Source organism: Terrapene carolina, unplaced genomic scaffold (assembly GCF_002925995.2).
Source record: "Terrapene carolina triunguis isolate 2854851 unplaced genomic scaffold, T_m_triunguis-2.0 Scaffold32, whole genome shotgun sequence".
Taxonomy (NCBI): Eukaryota; Metazoa; Chordata; order Testudines; family Emydidae; genus Terrapene; species Terrapene triunguis.
Window position 1 is genome coordinate 1,832,345 of NW_020664383.1, and position 21,624 is coordinate 1,853,968.

Genomic DNA, 21,624 nt, shown 5'->3' on the forward strand with positions numbered 1-21,624 from the left:
TGGGGGAAGATACACAAAGGGGGGATAAAAAAATAATGAAGCCTGGCATACTCTTACAATCTGTATCAAAAGATTGTGACATTTCATCTTCATCATTATGAAGCCAACCATACATGAGGGTCAAGTGTTTTAATTGCTGTAAAGAGGCTCTTAAAAAGAAGCATACAGGCCTCCTAAGGCTACCCAAGAAGTACAGCAGCTGCCACAGCACAAGCAGCTGAAATCTCTATTACAGTCTACTGGCCCTGCCAGGAGTACTGTACCAAAGGCAGCTTTTTAAAGCATCCTCCGTGGTACATGTTGGTTCTACCACAGAGGTAGAACAGGTTGTGATCATAGAATCATAGAATATCAGGGTTGGAAGGGACCTCAGGAGGTCATCTAGTCCAGTGGTTCTCAAACTAGGGCCGCTGCTTGTTCAGGGAAAGCCCCTGGCAGGCTGGGCCAGTTTGTTCATCTGCCGCGTCCGCAGGTTCAGCCGATGCGGCTCCCACTGGCCGCGATTCGCCGCTCCAGGCCAATGGGGGCTGCAGGAAGGGTGGTCAAAGCAGGACCAATCCCCAACTAAATCATCCCATGTGATAGAGGGCAGCAAAAGATTTCAATGACTGTGTTAGGTGAGAGTGGTTGCTAGTTGGGAAGGACAAGATACTTCCTCCTGTGCGTAAAACAAAAGATCCCTTAAAAGCACTGCTGCTTGTTGCCCTATGAGTAAGGCTATGATTTTGTCATGGATATTTTTAGTAAAAGTCATGGACAGGTCACGGGCAATGAACAAAAATTCACCGAAGCCATGACCTGTCCCTGACTTTTACTAAAAACATCCCTGACCAAGTGGGGAGGGAGGAGGGTCCAGCACCCTGCCCAGCTGCAGGCAGTTGCAGGGAGCTGTGGCCCCTCGCTCCTGCCCAGTGGCTGGGAGATGTGGGTGGGCGTCTGCCCAGTGGCTGGGATCTGTGAGAGGAATCCCCCCCGCCGCCTGAGGAGGCTGGGGAGCTGTGGGAGTTCCCCCACTGCCGCGGCGGCTGGGCCTGCTGTGGGGCCCCAATGTCACGGAGGTTGCAGAAAGTCATGAAATCCGTGACCTCCGTGACGTACTCATACCCTTACCTATGATACCAAGGGAAACCCCTACTTGCTTCGGAAGAGAGATGTAATTTACTAGCTTTGAGAGAATTAAATATGCTGTTTTTAAATTATAGTTTAAAATGTACCTCCATCTCATTGCTTTAGTCTTTCATCGTGTTCCTGTGATACACAGGATCAATGCAGCAGTTCAGTAAATGCCTGTGCAAGCAGGCTAAAGGGTTCTAAGGATTTGCCAGGAAAGAAGATGAGTACAAACTGTTGCTTTTATCCATACCTGATTATTAGGGTGGATCTCTTGATGGGTTAAGTATTTATTGAAACAGATCCTTGCCTGTAAGGTTTGGAATATGTTTCTGTTGAGGAAGTTGCTGCATCTATGTACAGAGGAAGATAAGAGCTGCTGAATTTGAACAAACATATTGCGTGTAGGCAGGTTTACAGGAGGCGATGCATACAGTCATGTTTAGATTGCGGTCTTGGCATAGGAGAAGTTGAGTGTCCGCTGTAATTGCACTGCATAGACTCAGAGGCCTGGTGTCTGTGCCTCTCTTAAGAAGTAAAATAAATTTGACATGAGGAAGCTGACATTTTGGTTTTTTGTTATTGGTAATTTTTTTGAATGTTTTGGTTGCTACCTTCAGCGTCTTGTTCTTTCGGTGCCAGATCTCCTCCGCATTGCCAATGAACAGCAGAGAATGTAGCGAAGTATTTGGTTTGGAAACTGTTTCTGAAGTTGCTCTGGTGCCTACATTATCCATGTTCCCCATCACCTTCCCTGTCCAGCTGGCATATATTTTGCAGAGAACACACACAGAATGACATGAACCATTGGGATTCTGCTAAGTCACATAGACGTTTTACATGGGTTGTTTCTATTTTGGGGAGGATGTGGAGGGTAACTAATGAAGAGTAGGACTAACATGGAACTACAATGGTGCTGTAAGGAAGAGGGAGATTAAGGAGGAACTGATATTGTTGAAACAAACAAAGGGTGATTTTCTATTTGACTTTGAAATGGAGAATGTTGCCTGTTTTTTGATCCTCTCACAAGGTGGTGGTATTCTGCAGAGTTGGTGTCAATACCTACTTCCTTACCAGTCGATTAGATTAATCTCTTGTTGAATCTTTTCACTGGCACTGCAGAATTGTGGGATTTAGGGATTACACAGTGTGAGATTTAACAGCATAAGAAGAAAGGTGAGACACAGCGTTGTGTGATGTCAATTAGTGCTGTTACTGTTTGGAAAGCAGTTGGTATTACACAAACAGATGTTTCTGGGTTTATTTTTAAGGGCGGGGGAGTTAAAATGGTTTTTGTTCAGATAGGAGGAGGAGGAGGTAAATCATCTCTTCATATGCAGGTCAGTACTAGCCTGCTGTCTTTTCAGGGGCCAATAGAAAATGACATTGAAGAATTGAATTTTGAGGGTAATAGGAATGGCAAATCAGGTGTAGAGAATACAACTGTAGAATCAGTAAATATCTCTACTAACTTTGCTTACACACCCCTATGTACAGAAGCAAATGAAGGTGTGTAAGCAAGAAAGAGAAGGTTGAGGAGAAGGGTGTTGACTTTGGATAGGTACAATATAGAACAGTTGAACTGGAATAGATTTGACAGAAAATCAAATGCTGTAATGTTGACTCATGTAGAAGTGTAGTGAACTGGGAAAGTGAGACCTCTCTCTCCATTTGCCTGACAGAGTGCACTGCGTAGGAGAGAGAAAGCAGTATGTTTTCTGGAACACTTGCAAAAACAACCCCGCCGCCCCAACACATAAAATTGGATTCTTTGCAAAAATATAAAACCATAGTGCTAGCAGTACTGAGTTGAGGAGCAATCCCTTTTGACGCTCCATTGAGGAGAATTAAATACCCATTCATACTTTTTACTGCAGACAAGTGAACAAAAAAGAGCAGCATGCTCCCTATATATCTCTTTGGTGAGGGGTAAAAGGCTACAGAGGATATGTTTGGTTGTTTTGCTTCTTTCATTTCTTATCTCTCTCTTATGCAGATGTTGCTTTTGTAAAACACTGAAAATGCTCTTCATAGATTTTTAGGGCTAGAAGGGACCATTATGATCATCAAGTCTGACCTTCTGTATAATATAGGCTCCTTTCTTTGAGCATCACGTTGTTCATTCTGTCTTACTGAATACCTTTTAAAAAATACATGTATAGCCTCTGTTCTTTTTCTGTTTACAAATTTAGTCCTGGTAGACTTCCAGATGCCCACTAGCCCAGTATCCAAGTTTTCTTCAGGCTAGGCAAGACAGCCCCGTGATCCTAAAAGAGATGTTGTGCTGCTGTTTTTCTCTGCCTTCCCACAGATGATGATTAATGCTATTGGATTATTTTTATTAAGGTAGGACTCTAGAGCCCTGATAAAGATCAGATTCCCATTGTGCTAGGTGCAGTCCAAGAACATAGGGAAGATGTAAACCTGAAGAATTAAAACAAAACAAAACAATGCAACGAGTGTACCGAACACTAGGAGAGTTGAAGGGAAGGAGAATGAGGAAAATGGTAGTAATATCCCATGGTTACACAGATAGATGAACAGCATGCCCAATTTAACTCCTCTGAATCATGTGAACATATATATTTTTTCCCTTTCATAAATAATATCCACTTTCTCCAGCTGTCATTCGACCTAGCTGTGAGTAGGGGGCCAATTTCTTGTAGGCATCATGGTAGAAGCGGATGGGTAGTGACCTTATGGAGTACATACCCCGTTCAGCAATGTCCCTTTGAATGTTTACAGTAGGTTCAGTGTTAGATGAACCCCGTGGTCACTTATCTATAAATGAAGCCATGTATGTATTTTACAAGAAGAAAGTTTAAAACATGTAGCAGACCAATAGAGAAACACTGCATTTAGACATTAAGAACACATACTTCATGAGTCTGAACTGAGACTTAAATCTTGCTGCGAGGATGTAAAATTCTTACCCCTCGAGACTCTCTCTAATATGTGAAAAGGAGCTGTAAAAGAGGACAACATTGGTTGAAATATTTTGATCTCCCGACACCACATGATGGCTTGAATTCACATACAATTGATCATGTTGCAAGTGTCTAGGCATGTCTTAGTAACAACACTGAAAACAGGCTGTTTGGCTGAGCCAGTGAAATCTGTGGTTAGGACCAGATGCCACAAGCATTGCAGCTGTGCTAGTTGTTCCTCTGGGACTTCTATTGCCATCCTTCAATGCCCAAGAGTCCCTGCTCCCAGCCACAGTGGTGCTTCAGGAATCCCAGAACAGTGACCATTCTTGCAAGAGGTAATGTCTGTGGGAACATCAAAACAGCTGTCAGAAGCTGTCACTGCTGGGTAACCATGCTAAACTATTTCAGGGAAAAGGGATGCAATATCCCTGCAAAGGTTTCCTCAGTGTTACTGTACCTCAAAGGTCCAGCTACTCCAGGAGTTCTCAAACTGGGGGTCGGGACCCCTCAGGGGGTCGCGAGGTTATTACATGCGGGGTCGCGAGCTATCAGCCTCCACCCCAACCCCCACTTTGCCTCCAGCATTTATAATGGTATTAAATATATTAAAAAGTGTTTTTAATGTATAAGGGGGGTCGCACTCAGAGGCTTGCTGTGTGAAAGGGGTCACCAGTAGAAAAGTCTGAGAACCCCTGAGCTACTCAGTCTGGAAGAAAAATTACTTATTTTCCTTCTTTGTGTTGTTGAGTCATCAACTTGCTAAACTTTCTCTGCCTTCTGGCAACCTTGATAAAAGAACTTTTTGAACTCTTACCATCTAGTTGAAGGAACAAAAACTTTCCATCAACTTCTAATGTGGCATAGGGGAAACCTGTGATTGAAGATATTTTCCATTTTCAGAACATAGTTTAATTATCTTTTTCAGAAATCCTCACTCTAAATCTTTAAGAACACTATTTTCCATAATCAATTATACAACAGCCACTTTCCTGAAGATTGAATATTGAATGTACGAATTCCTTTGAAATGTGCTCCTAAAATGTTGTCTGCCAGATATTTCATTTAGATGATCAAAAGACTTTCCTGACTCTGTTTGAAGCTTGAAGATATATTTTTACCTATTGTATGTCCATTAAAGTTTTCACAGCTCTTTTAAAATCAGTTCTCTTAAGACTTCCGTGAATATTTTTGGGGGGGATTAATGCAACCTAGGCATTTTAATAAATGGCATATTAAAAAGTATGAAACAGTCAAGCTGGAAGAAATTTTTTAACTTATCCACAGGGAACAAAGATTTCAAATGTGGCTACCTGGCAACAAAATTTAGTTGTCTCAGTTTTAGGGCCGTGTCTTATTTGGTCAAACAAATTAATATCTTGTTGCGTGATGTGATGTGTCTGCCCTTCACTTGGTTTTGTGTGTTTGGTTTTGTCCTTGTTTTAATGTAAATAAAGATGCCACTCCCACCACCAGCACCTGGAGCCTGAGTGAGATCTGAGACATAAAAATACTAGGAAAAAATCAGATTTGAGATCCTGAATTGATCATGCAAAATAGCACCAGTCCTGTACTAGTGCTACCGCCTGCTGTTGATGGGTGTGTATTGTGACTGTCCATGTTTTGTTCCGCTTCAAGTCTGTAGAGAATAGAGAATTATTATAATTTGTAATACAGTTGATTTTAGCAAACCCAAACAGAATCAGATCCCATTTTGCCAGGCCCTGTCCTGAAGAATTTGATACAATTTAAAACCAGACCTAGCAAGTGGGGTGCACCAGACTTTTGGAAGGAACATGGGAGGATGGATGAGGGGAAGCAGTAAGAAGGACATACATTTACTCATGACTGTCATTTTGAGTTGGGTAGACCCAATCTCTCACTTTGCTGCTCAGCATAGACTTCTGATTAGGGCACAACAGACAGCCCATTCAAACTGAGATGGGAAATACTTAGGGGTTTTCCCCCTCAAGTATTTCAGCCTGAATTGAGAGTTGATTAGGTGTGTTAATTTTGTGTATTAATTTTAAACAGCTCAAATTTTCCGATTGCCAAATGTTCAAGTGCCAAATGGTGAAGGTGCAGGCTAGTTCCTAATTATATTTCTAAACCAGTTCATCTAGTCTGTGGTACCTCCTTGAAACACCTGTCTTCTGCAGTCCAAGGTAAAGGTTATCCAGGCGTTACAGCAGTACCATGACTATACCTTTATTCTTCTAGCTATGAGCTTTAGTCCCATTTAACTATCTGTACATTTCTTATCAGCAAAATAGCTCTTAACTATTCCATCCTGGTAAAACGCCTTATTATTATTATTATTATTATTTTTTTTTAAAGTATCAGGACCTTCATTCTGGATGTACAGAAAAACATACGTCATTCTTCAAACCAAGAGAGAGAAAAATGATTAGACATAAAGTATTTTTATTCAAAGTACAGATACGCTTACAGTGCATATTCTCAATCTCAGGTGAACTAAGCAGTATTATTTAGGGCTGTCAAGCGATTAAAAAAATTAATCACAAGTAATCACACTGTTAATAATGTAATACCATTTATTTAAATATTTTTGGATGTTTTCTACATTTTCAAATATATTAATTTCAATTACAGCACAGAATACAAATTGTACAGTGCTCACTTTCTATTTATTTTTTAATATAAATATTTGCACTGTAAAAAAACAAAAGAAATAGTATATTTCAAGTCACCTAATACAAGTACTCTAGTGCAGTCTCTTTATCATGAAAGTTGAACTTACAAATGTCGAATTAGGTACCAAAAAATAGCTACATTAAAAAATAAAACAATGTAAAACTTTAGAACCTACAGGTCCACTCAATCCTACCTCAGCCAGTCGCTCAGACAAACAAGTTTGGTTACATTTGTAGGAGATAATAGTGCCCGCTTCTTGTTTACAATATTACCTGAAAGTGAGAACAGGCATTCACATGGCACTGTTGTAACCGGCATCTCAAGATATTTGCGTGCCAGATGTGCTGAAGATTCATATGTCCCTTCATGCTTCAACCACCATTTCAGAGGATATGCATCCATGCTGATGATGGGTTCTGCTCGATAACGATCCAAAGCAGAGCGGACTGATGCATGTTCATTTTCATCATGTAAGTCAGATGCCACCAGCAGAAAGTTGATCTTTTTTTTTGGGGTTTTTTTTGGTGGTTGAGGTTCTCTAGTTTCCGCATTGGAATGTTGCTCTTTTAAGACTTCTGAAAGCATACTGCACACCTCATCCCTCTGATTTTGGACGGCACTTCAGATTCTTAAACCTTGAATCGAGTGCTATAGCTATTTTTAGAAATCTCACATTGGTACTTCTTTGCGTTTTGTCAAATCTGCAGTGACAGTGTTCGTAAATCAAACAACATGTGCTGGGTCATCATCCAAGACTTCTATAACATGAAATATATGGCAGAATGCAGGTAAAACAGAGCAGGGGACGTACAATTCTCCCTCAAAGAGTTCAATCACGAATTCAATTAACATGCTATTTTTTTGACGAACGTCATCAGCATGGAAGCATGTCCTCCAGAATGGTGGTTGAAGCATGAAGGGGCATATGAATGTTTAGCATATCTGGCACGTAAATACCTTGCCAGCTACAAAAGTGCCATGTGAATGCCAGTTTTCACTTTCAGGTGACATTGTAAATAAGAAGCAGGCAGCAATATCTCCCGTAAACATAAACAAACTTGTTTGTCTTAGCGATTGGCTGAACAAGAAGTAGGACTGAGTGGACTTGTAGGCTCTGAAGTTTTACATCGTTTTGTTTTAGAGTGCAGTTATGTAACAACAAAAAAATCTACATATTTAATAAATTTCAATTGCTATTCTATTGTTTAGCAGTGCGATTAGTCACGATTAATTTTTTTAATCGCAGTTAATTTTTTTGAGTTAATCGCGTGAGTTAACTGCGATTAATTGACAGTCCTAGTATTAATGTATAGCTTGATTCACTAGTACAGAATAGTTTTAATTTAAATGCGTACAGACAAATACCAGTCAAAAATTTTCATGGAATAGTTGAGTTGAACATATAAATATTGTAAACCTCTTGGGAAGACAACAAACATCGTGATATAAGAAGTGATATAATGAACAAGCAGAGGCTGCTGTATTACAAACATACAGGGCTGAGCTATTTGAAGAAGGAAATACTGTGCTTTATTTTGGAATAGACAATAGATATCAGAAATAACTACCTGTCCAATATAATTTTTTTACAGCCTTTTGCTTGAACCTATATACAGAGCACAATGAATTATATCAGTACATGTGATTAGTAGTGAGGAATCCTTCTAGCAATCTCTAATAGATTTTAGTGTGATTGTAATTAGGACATGTCTTCTTTGTAGATGTAGTTCTGTTAGGTTCATAGATTTTAAGGCCAGCAGGGACCATTGTGATCATTTAATCTGACCTCTTGCACCGCACAGGCCATGGGAATTCCCTGAATTAATTCCTGGTTGTGGTCCAATAGCTGTAGTTGAACTAGAGCTTATCTCTTAGAAAAACATGCAATCTGATTTAGAAATTTCCACTGTTGGAGTATCCACCACAATCCTTGCAAAATTTTTCCAGTGGTTAATTACCCTCACTGTCAAAAATTTGCACCTGACAATAGAACTTCAGAGTTATGAACATCTCGGGAATGGAGGTTGTTCACAACTCTGAACAAACATTATGATTGTTCTTTCAAAAGTTTACAATTGAACATTGAGTTAATACTGCTTCGTAACTTTACTATGCAGAAGAAGAATGCTGCTTTCCCTTTATTTTTTTTAGTAGTTTACATTTAACACAGTACTATACTGTATTTGTATTTATATATTTATTTTTGGCTCTGCTGCTGCCTGATTGTGTACTTCTGGTTCCAAATGAGGTGTGCCAGTTAACTGGTCAGTTCATAACTCTGATGTTCATAACTCTGAGGTTCTACTGTATCGCCAATCTGAATTTGCCTAGGGTTTGTCTTTACTATGGGCTAAATTGGTGCTGCTGTGATCGATGCAGTGGGCATCAATTTAGCTGGTCTAATGAAGACGCGGTAAGTCAATGGGAGAACTCTCTCCTGTCAAGTTCAGTAATCCACCTCAACGAGAGGTGGAAGCTATGTCGACGGGAGAGCATCTCCCGTTGACATAGCACAGTGTAGACATTGCTGTAAGTCAATGTAAGTTACATCGACTGAAGTTAAGTAACTTAAGTAACTTAACTAGCATAACTGAAATTGACTTATAGGGTTAGTATCGATAAGGCCTTAGTTTTGACTTTCAACCACTAGATCTTGGTACACTTTTTTCTCTGGTAGATTGAAGAGTCTGCTATCAAATTTCTGTTCCCCATCTAAGTACTAACAGACTGCAATCACATCACACCTTAATCTTCTCTTGGATACACTAAATAGATTGAGCTCGTGGAGGCATAGTTTGTAATCATTCTCATAGCTTTTTTCTGAACCCTCTTCAAGTTATCAATATCTTTCTTGAATTGTGGATATCAGAACTGAACTCAGTATTCCAGTAGTAGTATTTCCAGTGCCAAATACAGAGTTATTATAACCTCTCTACTCCTGCTCAATATGTCCCTATTTAAACATCCAAGGATCGCATTAGCCCTTTTGAACCAAAGCGTTAACTTAGGTGTGTTCATGTTCAGCTACTTATCCACTATGACCCTTCCAGTCTCTTCCAGAGTCACTGCTTTCCAGAGTAGAGTCCTCCATCCTGTAGGTGTGGCCTGATTCTTTGTTCCTAGATGTAGAACTTTATATTAAACTGCATTGAAATGCATATTGTTTGCTTGCACCCAGTTTACCAAGTGATCCAGATTGTTCTGTATCCATGACCTGTCCTTTTAATTATTTAGCCACCTTATGTCATCTGCAAAATTTATCAGTGATTTTGTTTTCTTCCACATTATTGATTTTAAAAAATGAATATATAGTGTGCTATGAAGTGCCACAAATTTGATTAGAATACTGTAGCACAGATAAGTGAACAAGAGGTAGGGGCTTATAATAATCCTGTAAGTAATGCAGATTTCTGGTTTTTAAAAAAAATTGTTTTCAGAAAACATTTTTTCCCCTGCAAATCAAATATTTTTTTATCAAAAATATAATACTACTACTGGAAATACTACTACTGGAATACTGAGTTCAGTTCTGATATCCACAATTCAAGAAAGATATTGATAACTTGAGGGTTCAGAAAAAAGCTATATTTGGTTCATGAAAACCAAAAATTTTCCAGTTTCAGTTTTTTTTTAAAAAAAAAAGGGGGGGGGGCAGTTTTTCATGGGGAAATTTAGGAGAAAAAAATTCCTTTTAAATAAAAGTGTTTGCTTATAAATTTTCCCCCTGAATAGTTCTGCTGAAACCGCTGAGGATTACTTGTGTGGCGTGTGCAAGATTTGTTCCTGTGTACAAAAGAGACATGCATTTATTTGTTTTACTCTGGCCCCAATTGTTTGACATCTATGCAATTACTCTCAGCAATAATGTTAAACACAAGCATAGATGTCAAACAATTGGGGCCTATATGACCAAATGTCACCAGGCTTATATTATTTACAGCTAAATTTAACTGGATACAAATTGCATTAAATAGAATGAAGTTTAAAAAATAAATATCAAAGATTAAAGAAAACTTACACATAGACAGTTTACAGTTTGTCACCTTTTGATTGCCTAAATGTCTTTTATGTCTTTGCTTAACTTTTATTCTTAGTGTATTTAAATGTTGTTTTGCCGTACAGTAATTCAGAGGATTGAGAGCATTTAGAGCTATGTCTTTTGTTTACCTGCCGCGTCCGCAGGTTTGGCCGATCGCGGCTCCTGGCCAATGGGGGCTGCAGGAAGCGGCGCGGGCCGAGGGACGTGCTGGCCGCCCTTACTGCAGCCCCCATTGATCTGGAGCGGTGAACCACGGCCAATGGGAAGCCATGATCGACCGAACCTGCAGACGCGGCAGGTAAACAAACCGGCCTGACCCGCCGGGGGCTTTCCCTGAGCAAGCGGCGGCCCTAGTTTGAGAACCACTGGACTAGTCCATGGTATTTGGTTCAGTAAAAAGTATATTGCCAACAGCTTAAACAGGCCATATCTGTGCTGAAACTAGTTCAAATATCTTTCCTCTTATTCATGAGGTCCATGGATCCATGACACTGGGTACTCTGTTCTGTGCAGCCTGGGAGACAGATCCTACCTGTCAATCAGAGACAGGGGAGGTGAGGCTCCACCTCTAACAAAAGGCCAGCTTTCATCTGCCTCTCCAGCTGCAGGCAGACAGAACAGCTTCTCTCTGCTGCAGAGCAAATTTGAAGAAGCCTTAAAATCTGCAGGCTGTCAGGGTCTGCCTTTATTGGCAGAGAGGATTCCCTTTCTCCTCAGCCTCTGGGACTGTCTGTACCCTGCTCGTCATCCATGCGGAGCGCTGTGTGGCAGAGACTGCTAAGGCTACATCTGCACTGTGAGCTAGGGGTGCGATTCCCAGCTCGCATAGACATACTCATGCTAGCTCTCATGTGAGCTAACATGCTAAAAATAAGCTGCAGTAGTGCACGCTAATGGCCCCGAGTACGTACCCACGAGATTTGGGTGGGTTTGTACTCAGCGTGGCTAGCACCGTGCTACGGCTGCCCATGCTACTGCAGCTACTACTATTTTTAGTGTGCTAGCTCAGATGAGAGCCAGCATGAGTATGTTTACACAAGCTGGGAATCGCACCCCTAGCTTATAGTGTCGATGTAGCCAAAGAAAGGGAAAGCCAGTGCTCAGGCATGGACTGGGTTTCCAGCAGCCTCCCTCCCCGAGCAGGAGAGTTTCCAGGGAGCATTGGCAATACCTCAGCAGCAAAATTCCCCAGGCCTGGCACATGCTATGGCAGCAGCCCCAGGAGTAGCAAGTGATGGCTCCCTACCCACCCCTAACTCCCTCATACGTAGGGGGTGAGTGTAGGTTGAAGCACAATATCAAAGGGCCAGAGAAACTTTCCCGCCTTGCCAATGGAGCCTTGGCTCACAGCCACGACTGTTGACTGTGAAGCACCTGCCCAGCCCCTCTCCTGTACTTCTGCAGTGGCAGGGAGCTATTGACAGGGATCCAGAGACTGAACAAGGAGGAGAGTCTGGTAAGGGGCCATTGGGCCCATCCCCTCCTTCTGCTGTACAGCAAATCCCATTTCGGCCCTGCAGTGATTCAGGGTTGCACCCTACCAGCACTGTTTCCCAGTGCAGCAAACAGGCCAAGGACTCGCCGTTGAATGTCCAGGTTTGGAGTCTGGTTCCCCTGGGGTGGAGTTGACCTATCTCCAGGCCAGGTCCAGGAATTTCCCTTAAAATGAGGGACACAGGGGAGCCCCCTTCAGGAGCCATTCCAGCACAAACCTCCAGTCAGAACCTCCACATTTTCAGGGCCAGAAACCTGATCAAAAGAATAACCAATCACATGGTTCTCTCCCCCAGCCCTCCTGGACTATCATTCTGAAATTCCTCTCTCCTGAGCAGGAGGATCAAAGGAAGGCATAAGAAAAGAAGTCTTTCAAATGTTCAGACTCCTCTAGTTGTCCCAACATAAGGGAAAAAAAAAAAAGCTCTCAGCCCCCTTCATCTTCTGAAGAGTCTGATTCAAGGGATTCCACTAGGAGGTGCTCTAAAAGTCACAGAGTTAAATCCGTTTCCCTCAAGCTGCATAAATCTGCAGAGTGCAGCAGGGCAGATACCCACAGCACCTCGTTCCCCCGCTCATCTTTGTGGCATGCAGCATGGGGTATAATCCATCAGCATCTATGTCCCCTGGTCACCTTCATGGAGTGCAGCATGTGAAATCAATGCTGGAAAGGCCAGGCCACAGACAAGTGTTGTTTCCTCTTGACATGCGCGCACACAATCCCACAAAAGAAATTCTCCCTGCTTAGAGGAGGAAGACCAACACTCCAAATCAGAGCTAAAGACTCACATAATAAAATATTTTAAAAAAGAGAAAAAAAACAAAATAGATTTTAAGGCAAAAGAGTACTAAGTATTCTGAGTTATAAGGTATGCAGATGCCTTAGAGAAGCTGTAGCTATACTCCTCATAAACCCCGTGAGTGTGTAATAGCATGATAAGGATTTTTCTGCCACACCTAAAAGACTCTGAAAGTATCGGGGCTGTCCTCCTCAGCTGCCACTATGGGTCGCCATATCATAACTATTGGGCTGTCATTCCCAATTCCCCCTAATCTCCCCTCATCCCCCTGGTTACTTTCAGATGCAACGCTAGTGTGGATGAACGGTTTTGTGAGGATGGTCTCTTTCAGCCTGTAAATAAATAAATTTCCGTAGTCTAAGGAAGAGTTAGGGTATGCAGACTACCCATCTCATTCTAGATCTATGAATTAGAGCAACTGAACCTGTCCCTCCCCTTCAGACAAAACAAGGCCACAGAGCAGCTCTTGACATAGTTATCTCAACAGATCCATGAAGAAATCAAAATTCATGATGGAGGTTTTATAATCCACACTAGCTGCCATGAACAAAGGGACTGCAGGACATCAATAGATTTGAAGGACACCTATCTTCATATCCTAATTTGACAGTCTCATAGATGTGTCCTAAACTGTGTTTTGAGAGCACAGTGTTACCAATACAAGTTCTTTCCCTTTGATTTATCAACAGCGCTGCAAGAGTTTATGAAAATGCTGGTAGTGTTAGTAGCAGCTCAGGAAGGAGTCTGTGTCAACCCTGTTTTGGTGACTTCCTTATCCAAGCCTCATCCAGAGTCAGTTATAGACTGTACCATCAAAGCAATAAGTATGCTGCAGAGCCCAGTTTTGTGAGAGCTGTTTAAAAATCTCAATGTATTTCCAGTGTCATGTCCTCTACAGAACACCTTATTGCAAGAAAGTCAGGAGAAGCTAAGAAAACTTATCAAAACAGTCAACCTGTTCATGTACTTCTCTCTTCTGCATTCAGTGGTCTCCCATGTGGATATTCTTACACCTTGTCTACACTACGCAGTTTTGTCAGCACAAGGCAAGAGCTCAGGGCAATCCAATATGATCTCAAGGCTTTGCTTCTGTATCTGGACTTGCTTCATACTGATCACGACTGACAACACTTCAGCCATGTCATACATCAGCAGAAAGAGAGGAACATGGTTTACAGTTTTTCAAAGAGAAGCTGACCTCCTGATGACTTGGGCAAAGGAGACACTACAGACAAGTCGCTCCCTTCACATCCAAGGGAAAACTGAATGTTGTGGCTAACTGGCTCAGCAGGCAAAAGTTAGATCATTCAGAATGGGAACTACACCCAGAGGTGTTTCATTGCCTGATAAAAGAGAGATCTGTTTGCCTCCCACCTGAATTACAGAGTATCAGTCTCCTCCTCTTGCTGGTGGAATCCCAGAGCCAAAACGACAAAGCCTGTTGCAGAGATGGCCAGAAGGGACTTTTATGTGCCTCCCTTCCCTTTCCTTTACACATCAGAATGCTACAAAAGATCAGGAGAGAAGCAGCACTGGTAGTTGTGGTAGCCCAGTTCTGGTCAGGAGTCCTCAGTTCTCTGACCTCCTTGGCGTGGTCCCAAGACCTCCCATCATCCATCTGTCCAGAAGGGATATGATGATATAAGGGCCAATTATGCATCAGAATCCAGACAATCTAAGCCTAGCTGCCTGGTTCTTGAATAGAGCCTCTTAAGCCAAGTTTATTCAGAGAGGTAATATCCATGATTTTAGTTACCAGAAATAAATCTACTAACTCAGTGTATTCAGGGGCCTGGGGCTCAACCCCCACATCTGCTTCAGTACCACAATGTCTCAAATTTCTTTAAGATAGACTCAGGCTATACCTGACATTTTTTTTTTTTTAAAGGAGAGCAGCATCTCTTCTACATCCTCCTGTAATGCATCAAGTTATTTTGTGATCTTACCTAGTTCTAATTGCCATTACAGGCCCTCCGTTTGAACTACTCGCGAAGGTGCCTCATTACTTTCTAATCATTAAAGTGGTGTTTTTGATAGCAATCTTCTCTGTTCTCAGGGTGTCTGAGTTGTGAGCTCTTTTCCTGGAACTGCATTATTGTATGTTTCATAAGGCCAAAGCGGTAGTCAGAACTGATCAGTCTTCATACTAAAAGATTAACTGCAGGCTCCACAAAGCACAGGAGGTTGTTCTTCCATCCTCCTGTCCAACTCCATTTTGCTGCAAAGAGAAATTGTGGCATACTTTGGATGTCTGCAGAGCTCTCCAAGTATATATTTACCACACAGCTCAGGTCAGAAAGACACACGCTTTGTGCTTTATTATCCAGTGTCAAAGGGAAAGAAGGCTTCAAAATCCCCCGCTTCCAGGTGTCCAAATTATTTTCATCTCAGAAGCGCACAAGTCAAAAAAAGTGTAACTCAGTCTTCCAGAATCAGAGCTCACTCCATTTGAACTGTGACAGCTTCATGGGCAGAAAGATCATACACAAAAGAAAATCAGTAAAGCAGCTACCAGGTCATCTGTTCGTACCACCTTCAAATTCTGCACGCTGGACATCAAGCATCTGGTGCTGCCTTTAGTAGATGGGTGCTCCTTGCTATAGTATTCCAGGCTAGGTCTACACTGGGGGGGGATCGATTTAAGATACGCAAATTCAGCTACGCGAATAGCGTAGCTGAATTCGACGTATACGAGCCGACTTACCCCGCTGTGAGGACGGCGGCAAATCGACCGCTGCGGCAACCGCGTCGACGGCGCTTACTCCTACCTGCGCTGGTGGACTATGCGCGTCAATTCGGGGATCGATTGTCGCGTCCCGACGAGACGTGATAATTTGATCCCTGAGAGATGGATTTCTACCCGCCGATCCAGGCGGGTAGTGAAGACAAGCCTCCAGTAACTATTAATAAAGGGTTATCCTCTTTCATGTTTGTAAATAACTCTAAATAGTTCTTGCCTCGAATGGATGCTGGTATAAAAATCCTGATGTCATGGATCTGTGGACCTCATTACTAATAAGAATAGGAAAATTTATCCGGGGCTCACCTGCAAATTTCCTTTCTTGAAGTAATGCGGTCCACAGATCCAAGCCACCTGAATGGGCTGTCAGTTGGGAAAAGATATTGAATTCTTAATTGGCACTCAAAGTTTTTTGTTAGATGAATATCTTGCTCTGCAGGAGGATTGTTCTATTTAATCTTACTACTTAAGTTTCCTTACTGATAGAGTGCTTAGTGTTTCCCAGGAAGTGTCTCAAGTCATGGTTGGAGCTACACCTTGACTGCTTCTGATCGACAGGTTTGGTTTGCCTCCACTGCTGCATAGAGTAGAGTACCCAGTGTCATGGATCTGTGGACCTAATTTATTTCAAGAAAGGAAATTTTCAGATAAAACATGGATAAATTATCCTATTTTATCTTAATCTGTGTCTTGCTACTACTGTTTTAACAAGGCCTCACATCAATAGTTAATTTTAATCATCAGAAAGGCACCTTAGTATGTGGTTAACTTTAACCATGTGCTTAAGCATTGTTCTGGATAGGAAAGATTTCCTGAATTGGAGTCCTGAAGTCTACATACACTTTTGTCAGTGATTTCAGGATCTTTCTCTCTTTCTCTTTATTTCTTTCTCTCTTTCTCTTCCAACAAAAACACTTTAAAACTTGACATTTTGTAGATGTTAGTGTTTGGTTTTTTTAATGTACGTATGTACAGTAGCCACATTTCCATTATGGGTTTGACTTATTCAGTGAACTATATCAGAAAAATTCTGCAGTGAGAACATTTCAGTGACATTGCATCATGTCTCAATCTTATGACCCAAGGTATTATTAATGATGCCATCTGAAATTGTTTAAGATGTCTATATTTGGAGTGGTAAACTTTTGTCCTCTCAAATATTGCCTTTAGTCAACACAGCAAACCAAATTCTTCTGTTGTACCTCTCCCATGGCTCCCGAAACAGCCTGTGTGCTTTTGAGTAGTAGTGTTTACACAACAGTGGCAGCTTGAAACTTACCAGCTTCATGGAATCCCAATTAATGCATTTTGGTACTGCTGTGACAGAACAGGAACATAAGCATGATTGTGCACTCACCTATCGGGGAAAGGAAGTGAGGAGGACTGAAGGGAAGACACACCAGGTTTCAGGGGGTGAAAAGAAGTTTTTTATTTCATTCATAATATTGTCAACTTGATTAAAATTCAGTACTTGCACACTTAAGGAGATAGAGCAGCAGATTCTGTTGCATTCACTTTATGCAGATGTTTAATAACTGAATATGGAAATTTTAGTGCATTTACAGTGTAAATAGTAAACGCTTAAATCTATCTGCTACAGAACAGATACAAGTAAGTGGAACAAAGCCAATCCAAGATCTCACAAATACAGAAATATTGGTAGTAAACTCCACAGCAGCATTATCCGTATAGACCCATATTCTTCGCATTTCTTGCTTTGCTTCATATAAATAATGGTCCTAGAAATTGGAGTCAAAAATCCCAAATCCTGTCCCTTTTACTATTAAAAGAAATACATCTGATCCAATGTAAAAGAGAAACTGTTCCATATAATATTGGAAGTACCGTGATTCCGTCATGGAGAAAATATGCAGTCATGGATTTTTTTCTCTTCCCTTTTTATAGTAGTAATTAATGCAATGCCGTATGCCATGTGATATATAGGATGGTATTCACCCTGTCAGATATGAATGTTCCGCATAACATGCTAATCTTTAATTGTCCTGGGTTTACATGTAACAAATTTAAATGTAATTTATAATGTGTTTTAAACATACAGTCCAGGATGTGGCTGTACAGTATTTCAATTACACTCGCCTTCAATTGACCATTAGGAGAGAACTGCCCATTCCCATAATCCTATGTTTGATGTTTATACTGCATCCTACGCGTCCCTTCAACTATACATGTGCTACCCCCACATTGCTTGAATTCAAGTAGTGTTAATCGCAGAGCAGCCTAAAAGAGCACAAAAATGTATTGCTACTTATCATTGCCATTTAAATGTTATGCTTTTAAATTTCATCTTTAATTAAAGATACAGTTCTGACTTTGCTACACCCACATGTTTCATTTTATCTTACTTAGATTGTAAGCTGTTTGGGCAGGGATCATCTCTTACTCTGTTTGTACAGTGCTGACCAAGATGGGGCCTTGCTCCTGATTGGGTCTCTATGTGCTACCAGAATGCAAGTAATACAAATGATAATTAAACTTAGTATCAATCAGGTGTCTTTAAAACTCCACCCATCATACAAAGGGTTTCCTACTCTGCAAGTTGTATTCCATTCAACACACTGAGTTCCTAACTACAGAAAAAACAAAACAAAAACCTCCCTTTATGGAAGGCAGAATGTTAAGGCTCCAAAACTGTATGCTCTTTCAAGTATCTTAATGCACAGCAGTTACAATGAGTTGAGGATAGGTTGGAATAGTTGATGAGATGAGAAGTAAAGGGAAGTTAGTACCACAGTAAATTCCATGTGAGGACCTGGTTGATGGATTACAGATCGTAGGCAGCATTAGAGATGAGTTTTCGCTTCCTTTCAAAAGAAGGGATGGAGAAACTAGATTATCGGGAGGTGAGTAGACTGTTCCATATAGCTGGTTAGCAGTGAAGAATTGACCCCTGACAAAGGAGTGCAGCCAGGGCCAGAAATGAGAGAGGAAAAGGGGGAGAGTGTGTATAGGATTGAGGGAGAAATGAGATCGCAGATGGGGATGGATTGGGATCATGGCAATGACTGTAATTGAGTAGTTCCTTTTAGGGCTGGAATGGCATGACTGTCAGCCCATGTGTGGGTGCAGTAGTATACTGCAGTGTTTGGAACAGACTGGATTTTGAGATGAGCAATTTAAGAAAGTCAGAAAGGAGGGAACAGCAATAATCTAAGCATGCAAATGAATAAATGATTCAGCAAACTGTCAGTGTGGAGGCAGATGAGGGCTGTATTGGGAAAGTGATAGCTGACATTCAGAAATAGACTTTCCAAATGCAACAATGTTCGGGGAAAGGAGGGCTCTGAGTTTAGGATGAGGCTATGATTAGACTTGGGGAAAGCGGGGAAGTTCAGAGTCTTGAGAGGAGATTGATGGACTGGTCATGCAGTAGGGAACACTGTAACTAAACAGAAAGATGTCCCTTTTGGTGACACTCAGCTGAAGAAAATTAAGCCCAACAGGGATTGATATGTTCAGTTCAGGTGGACATGGAGTCAGGGGTGGGGAGTCATTTAAGGTTTTAAAAGAGACAGTTGGGTGTCACCACATTCACAATCATAGTTGATAATTATTGGTTATTGTTTTCTTAATGGAGTATAGCTTCTACTTGGGTGAATCATATAACAATATAAATTCATTGTATGAAATAGAACTGATGAATGATAGTTACATAATATACAACAGATGGGAGAAGGCGTGATATTTAACATCACTCTGTGATATCGGTGTCAACACTATTTAATAACACAGTACAAATGCCTTTGATTGATTACATTTGTTCTCTTTGTATTTTGAACATTAGGTTTATCCTGAATTGCAAATTACCAATGTTGTGGAAGCCAACCAGCCTGTGACAATCCAAAACTGGTGCAAGAGGGGACGGAAGCAGTGCAAGAGTCACCCTCACATTGTGGTTCCCTACAGGTGCTTGGGTGAGTTGTGTAGATTTTTAAATCTGCAATTCTGTTTTCTCTCCATATGTATCTGTTCATTTAAAACTGTCTCCTCCTTGGGAAACGGGGACGACTATGTAATATTCTCGCACCTTCATATTTCTCCTAGAGAGTATTGTCCATTTCAACAGTCCTTTAGACCAGGGGTTCACCCTTTTTCTTACTGAGGCCCCCCTCAACATGCTGTAAAAACTCCAGGGCTCAGCGGGACTCAGGGCTCTGTGCTGGGGGGGAGGATGGGGGAGCCTTGGGCATAGGCATAGGCATAGTTTGACTTCTATTCCCGCGTGGCTCCCCGCTCCAGCCCTGGGCCACTCCTGGCTTCGGGTGGTGTCCAGCTTCAGCCCCGCGCTGCTCCTGGCTTTGCCAGGGCTTGGGGGGGCAGCTTCAGCCCCTCAGGGGGGTGTCAGGGATCTCGGCTTCAGCCGTATGGGAGGTGCCAGGGCACTAGGTTGAAGCTGCGGAGTCCCGTTAACGTCCTGAAAGGGCTCAGCGTTCGCAGCCCCCCAGTTGAGAACCACTGCTTTAGACAATTGGGATATGTGGGGCTATATATAGATAGATACACACACACTTACTTGGAGATATCATTCTTTCCTTACAAATGTATCCATCTTCTGGTAAGATGTACTTGTATAATTTTTCCTGTATATCTATATAGGTATAGCTTTTTTCTTTAGTGCTAGATTTTGAACCATTGAATACAATGAGAATGTTTTATCTTTGGGAGCAAGAGAAAGGTCATGCATGCATAGGCTTTAAGATTCTAGAGTCCTGTGTTCCTTTACCCACCAGTAAATCAGAGCTCCAGCATTTCCACAAAATTATTTTCCCGGCAGCAGCCTTCTATTCCTTTCTGTGACCTTCCTGCTTTGAAACAGCATATTGGCTGGAAGTGGTGCTGAGATAAGTGATCACTTTTAATAATTTTTTTACAAAAGAGGGATAGGGAGAAACAAATCCATGCTGATTCTTGAGGCATCCAGCTCTAATTTTTCAGAAATTCCTCAAATCTCCTGCTATAAAGTAAAAAGGGTTTGAAATAATATCAGGGAATTGTCATGTTAAGGACCATGGTAATTTGGGTTGGGTGTCTTCTAAGTTACATCCAACTTCCAGTTGGAGTTTGCCTTTGTATAAAGACAGTACAGCTAAAAACTAGTGTGTGAACCTTAATCTCCTCCAAAGCAACTATGAACAACTGAAGTTTGACCAATTATTCAGTGAAGGGAATGATGGCAGAAGGACTGTAGTCCTGCAATCCTTTATTTTTTCTGTCAGGAGGTGGAAGAGGTACAGTAGGTGGAGCTTCACCATTTCTTTCCTGGTGTCCAGGTAGTGACCCTACTGATCAGTGTCAAAATAAGAACTTTGGCATCATAGTATGTAACTGTTCACTCATTCCTTGTCTGGAAACCTACTCTTCCTATGTGGTGCCGATTTGGAAGAAGGCATGAGCAGGTTTTGTTCTGGTTGACCAGAGTTTAGCTGAAGAAACTATTTTACACTTATACTGCAGTATCGCTTTTCAGACCAAAGGAGCACAGAGTAATTTAACTATAGCCCCTACCACAAATAACAATGGCTCTGATTAAGGAGCATGGAGCCAGGAGCCAGAAAAGTTTGTGAAACAATAGACAGGGGTCATGCAAAACGATGGGATCTAAATTAGCTGGTACCGCTCAAAACAGAGATCTTGGAGTTATCGTGGATAATTTATTGAAAAACATCTGCTTAATGTGCAGCAGCAGTCAAAAAGGCTAACAATGTTAGGAACCATTAGGAGAGGCATAGATAATGAGACAGAAAATATCATAATGCCACTTCTTACATCCAGGATACCCCCACACCTTGAATACTGTGTGTCGTTCTGTTCTTCCCATCTCACAAAAAAAAAAAAGAAAAA

At 41.4% G+C, this 21,624-nt stretch overlaps 1 protein-coding gene across 4 annotated transcripts in view; it reads left to right on the plus strand.

Annotated features, from left to right (window-relative positions):
• Window positions 1-21,624, plus strand: part of LOC112112234 (amyloid-beta A4 protein) — a 313,996-nt gene that overhangs the window by 100,696 nt on the left and 191,676 nt on the right. For all 4 annotated transcript variants that reach the window (XM_024208071.3, XM_024208073.3, XM_024208074.3 and 1 more), the window contains exon 3: window positions 19,568-19,697. In XM_024208071.3, the coding sequence (XP_024063839.1) occupies window positions 19,568-19,697 (130 nt within the window). The remainder of the gene's footprint in view (window positions 1-19,567; window positions 19,698-21,624) is intronic.